Raw genomic sequence first — 4,631 nt, forward strand, 5'->3', positions numbered from 1 at the left:
TGATTGAAATTACGGACGAAGAAAGCAAGATTTAGCACTAAGCAACTGAATGTCAGTGCCATAAGAAGGATTATTTTGAAAAACTGAAGGACATCCAGCATTCTACGTTTAAACAATTTCCAAAAATCTAAGTGTGGCGAGGAAAGTACTATACCTGTAAGTGAAGTCTCTAATTTTGCATTTCATTAACCCAGAGCAAATCATATCTGTGCACACAGCATCAGAAATAATGTAGAAAGACCGCTTCAGCATCCTCATCTGAAATATTATCAGAAAGACAAATTGCCTCAGCATGACAAAATAACGTTCATCTAAAGCATCATGTAATTCTAGAGAGGAAGCACACACTGCATAAAAGAAAGTTACAACTAAAGGTTTCTTCTGGATACCATCAAAGAAAAGACACTGAAAGAAGACTCCGAAGCTGACACGTTAACAACTAAAAGATTGGAAAATCACCATTGTTCAACAACCGTTTTAACCAGTTACGCAAGTTCGAGACTATCTGCTTCGGGATATAACACCTCGACCCACTCTGCTCACTCTTGCAAAAACCTTAAAAATTCAACACTTTATTGTGTTCATGACCATCTCTGATTGTTTCCCTTTTATTGTGTACTGTTCTGTAATTCTATGTAAATCGCCTCAACATTATCTGTCGTGCAGGAGTGATATGTAAAACTGTTAAATATAAAAATGGATCACCGTTGCGATATAGCTAATGTAAATAAATCCTCATCTTCAGAACTACAATCCTTAACCTTACACCAAACATAGAAAGGGTAAAAGGAACTAGGGTAAAAGGAACTAATGTTCTGCGACTGGTGATCCACAATAGTACTGTGCACGTTCAAACGCCCTCAGTTACTGCCATTACGTCAGTGCAAAAAGGTACTTCTCAGTTTAATCATTACATATCAGACTAACACCTTATCACTGCATTGCTAAGAACCTATACAAATAGATTTGAGAAAAACGTCAGTCACAAATTAAGTTGCTGCCGGAGAGGCTATTACCTAAAGACTATTATCTGCTAGAACAATTTCAACAGGTGTTAAAGGGCTGCTTCCAGACATTTTTTGCTCAATTCAAGTGTTGAGAAGATTCCACACAATTTCTTTTAGAGATAAGTGCTGAACATTATCTAAACAAGCATGACTCTAAAATTGAGGCAAAATAACCGAAGTTGGGGGAAAAAAGTTACCTGTGCCCAAAAAGATACAGCCATAAATCTTATCTCACAGAATTTGACAGAATGCACACAGGGGGAAACCACTTTCAGTGCGATGTATGCCAAAAAAGTTTCAGGCGTAAATCTTATCTCACTGAGCATATGAGAATCCACACTGGGGAAAAACCTTTTCAGTGCTATGAATGTCAGAAAAGGTTTAGTATCAAACCGAGTCTATATCGACATGCATTAACCCACTCTGTGGAAAAACCTTACCAGTGCGCTGAATGCCCAAACCGTTTCAACCAAAAATGTAATCTCACTGAACATATGAGAATCCACTCTGGGGAAAAACCTTACCAGTGCTCTGAATGCCCAAAAGATTTTAAACTTAAATCACTTCTAACTGCACATGTGAGATTCCACACTGGGGAAAAACCTTATCAGTGCTCTGAATGCCAGAGATGTTTCAGTGACAAATGGAGACTCACTAAACATACAAGGACCCACACTTGGGTAAAACGTTATCGGTGCACTGAATGTGACTATTGTTTCAGTGAAAAAAGCAGTCTCACTCAGCATATAAGAACCCACACTGGGGAAAAACCTTATCAGTGCTCTGAATGCCGCAAATGTTTCAGCCAAAAAATCAATCTCACTCAGCATATAAGAAGCCACACTGGGGAAAAACCTTATCAGTGCTCTGAATGCCAGAAATGTTTCAGCCAAAAAAGCCATCTCACTCAGCATATAAGACTCCACACTGGGGAAAAACCTTATCAGTGCTCTGAATGCCAGAAAAGTTTTTGTAACAAACTGAAGCTATCTCGACATGCAATAACCCACTCTGTGGACAAACCTTATCAGTGCCCGGATTGTCAGAAATGTTTCAAAGACAAAAGCAGTCTCACTCAGCATACAAGATACCACTCTAAGACTAAGGAAAAACTTTATCAGTGCTCTGAATGCCAGAAATGTTTCGGTAATCAAAGCACTCTGACTCAGCATACAAGAACCCACACTGGGGAAAAACCTCATCAGTGCACAGAATGCCAGAAATGTTTCATTGACAAAAACAGTCTCACTCGGCATACAATAACCCACACTGGAGAGAAACCATATCAGTGCACAGAATGCCAGAAATGTTTCAGTCAAAAAAGCAATCTCACTAAGCATATAAGATCCCACACTGGGGAAAAACCTTATCAGTGCTCTGAATGCCAGAAAAGGTTTTGGAACAAACAAAGTCTTTCTCATCATGCAATGACCCATTCTGTGGAGCAACCTTATCAGTGCTCTGAATGCCAGAAATGTTTCAATCAAAAATGCGATCTCACGGTGCATATAAGAACCCACACTGGGGAAAAACCTTATCAGTGCTCTGAATGCCAAAAATGTTTCAGTTTAAAAAGTAGTCTCACAAAGCACATAAGCACTCACACTGGGGAAAAACCTTATCAGTGCTCTGAATGCCCAAAACATTTCAACCGTAAATCACTTCTAACTGTACATTTGAGATTCCACACTGGTGAAAAACCTTATCAGTGCTCTGAATGCCAGAGATGTTTCAGTGACAAAATGAGACTCACTATACATACAAGGACCCACACATGGGTAAAACGTTATCGGTGCACTGAATGCGACAAATGTTTCAGTGAAAAAAGCAATCTCACTCGGCACATAAGAACCCACACTGGGGAAAAACCTTATCAGTGCTCTGAATGCCAGAAATGTTTCAGTGAAAAAAGACCTCTCACACTGCATATAAAAACCCACACTGGGGAAAAACCTTATCAGTGCTCTGAATGCCAGAAATGTTTCAATGAAAAAAGACATCTCACGTTGCATATAAAAACCCACACTGGGGAAAAACCTTATCAGTGCTCTGAATGCCAGAAATGTTTCAGTATAAAAAGTAGTCTCACACGGCACATAAGAACCCACACTGGGGAAAAACCTTATCAGTGCTCTGAATGCCAGAAATGTTTCAGTATAAAAAGAAGTCTCACTCAGCATATAAGAATCCACACTGGGGAAAAACCTTATCAGTGCTCCGAATGCCAAAAATGTTTCAGCCAAAAATCTCATCTCACTGAACATGTGAGAATCCACACTGGTGAATAAAATTATCAGTGCTCTAAATGTCAGAAAAGATTCAGAGGTAGAGATGGTTACAAGCGCCATAAGAGAACACACTGTAGGAAGGTGGATATCTGACTATGGTTACCCCAACTTTTTGCCTAGTGTTTAGCTGGTTTTCGACTTAGTTTGCCTGGGATCCTGCTATTCAGGGCCCCAGGCTATCGGCTCTCTCCTTAAAATGGACTCCATGTACCTTAGGTACATACACAATTGGATATTGGTTCACCTTATGAGTCCCTGTATAGTGTACCCTAGGTACTCAGGGCATAGGTGCAACCAAGGCCTACCAGGGGCTGCAGCCCCTGGCTGGCCACCCAAATAGACACAACTGGCTGATCACTCAGCTGGGGCAAGGTTGTGTAATTACCCCTTGCTTAGGTGTAGTATTCCTATACCTACATACATATAGATACATAGTAACTTATAAGTCACTCCTATGGCAGGCCTTAACAATCCTGAAGGCAGAGTGCTTGGTTATATGTGAGATGGTGCTCTAGCATGAGCTGAGCCTGTCTGCAGCGTTCGGAACTACTTCCTTATAGCTGTTCTATGATATTGCCATACTATATACTCTTAAGTGCATTATAATCCTCGCGGTTAATGCTAACTTTGGTTTCGCTTTATCGAAACATGTCGTGTAAGGTGTCATACACTTTGGAATACTACCCCCTCGCCAATGTTGTCGATGGGGGTAGCATTCCACTCTTCTAGACGGAGAAGACATGTTAGTTCTGACGATCAGGGTTAAAGTTAACCAGATCCCCAGCGTTACAAAATGGACGCTGCTGCCACAGACACAAGTCTGGCCTCCTGCTGCTGGGAGTCCTTCCAGCTAGGGAGGCCTGGACAATAGGTTTACTGCCTGGAGAGGTGCGAGCACCGCCCCAGACAGGAGTTTGTGTATTAGGACAGGGAGGGTTGAAAAGAAACACACTGCCTGGAGCACTCTAGGTGCTCCATGCATACCCCAGTTCAAACCGGTTGCTGGGGCAACCCTGCCCCAGCTCTGGTGCGAAACTGGAGAAAGGAAAGGGTGTGTAACCACCCCCCTTCCTGGTCCCACCCATAGGAGGGACCTAGTAGGTAAACCAGCCCACTTTAGTTGTATAAAGATAGGAGCTGACCCAGGAGACTTTAGATTAATCCTGGAATCGAACTGAAGACGAAACTCTGGACCCTTCGACATTCACCTGAGCTGAAGACTGAAGAATCTCCCTTGTGGGACCACTCTGGGCAACCAGGCACCATCCAGCAACTTGAAGGCTTGCTTTGCCCCCGTTCCCGTCGGAACCCGAGCGCAGTGCCTGACAAGATCCTG

General features: G+C 42.2%; 1 protein-coding gene across 3 annotated transcripts; it reads left to right on the top strand.

Annotated features, from left to right (window-relative positions):
* Positions 1-1,213: 1,213 nt before the first annotated feature.
* LOC147737891 (uncharacterized) lies at positions 1,214-3,295 on the top strand. Of its 3 annotated transcripts, none has more exons than XM_086947824.1 (2): positions 1,214-1,384; positions 1,721-3,295. In XM_086947824.1, exons 1-2 carry the CDS (start codon positions 1,256-1,258, stop codon positions 3,293-3,295), a joined length of 1,704 nt encoding a protein of 567 aa, XP_086803950.1. In that variant the 5' UTR covers positions 1,214-1,255. The 3 variants fall into 3 exon arrangements, with proteins under 3 accessions (XP_086803950.1, XP_086803949.1, XP_086803951.1); XM_086947823.1 differs by having other exon boundaries at positions 1,214-1,331; positions 1,500-3,295; XM_086947825.1 differs by having other exon boundaries at positions 1,319-3,295.
* Positions 3,296-4,631: the final 1,336 nt, after the last annotated feature.

Source organism: Lissotriton vulgaris, chromosome 1_1, assembly GCF_964263255.1.
Source record: "Lissotriton vulgaris chromosome 1_1, aLisVul1.2, whole genome shotgun sequence".
Classification (NCBI taxonomy): domain Eukaryota; kingdom Metazoa; phylum Chordata; class Amphibia; order Caudata; family Salamandridae; genus Lissotriton; species Lissotriton vulgaris.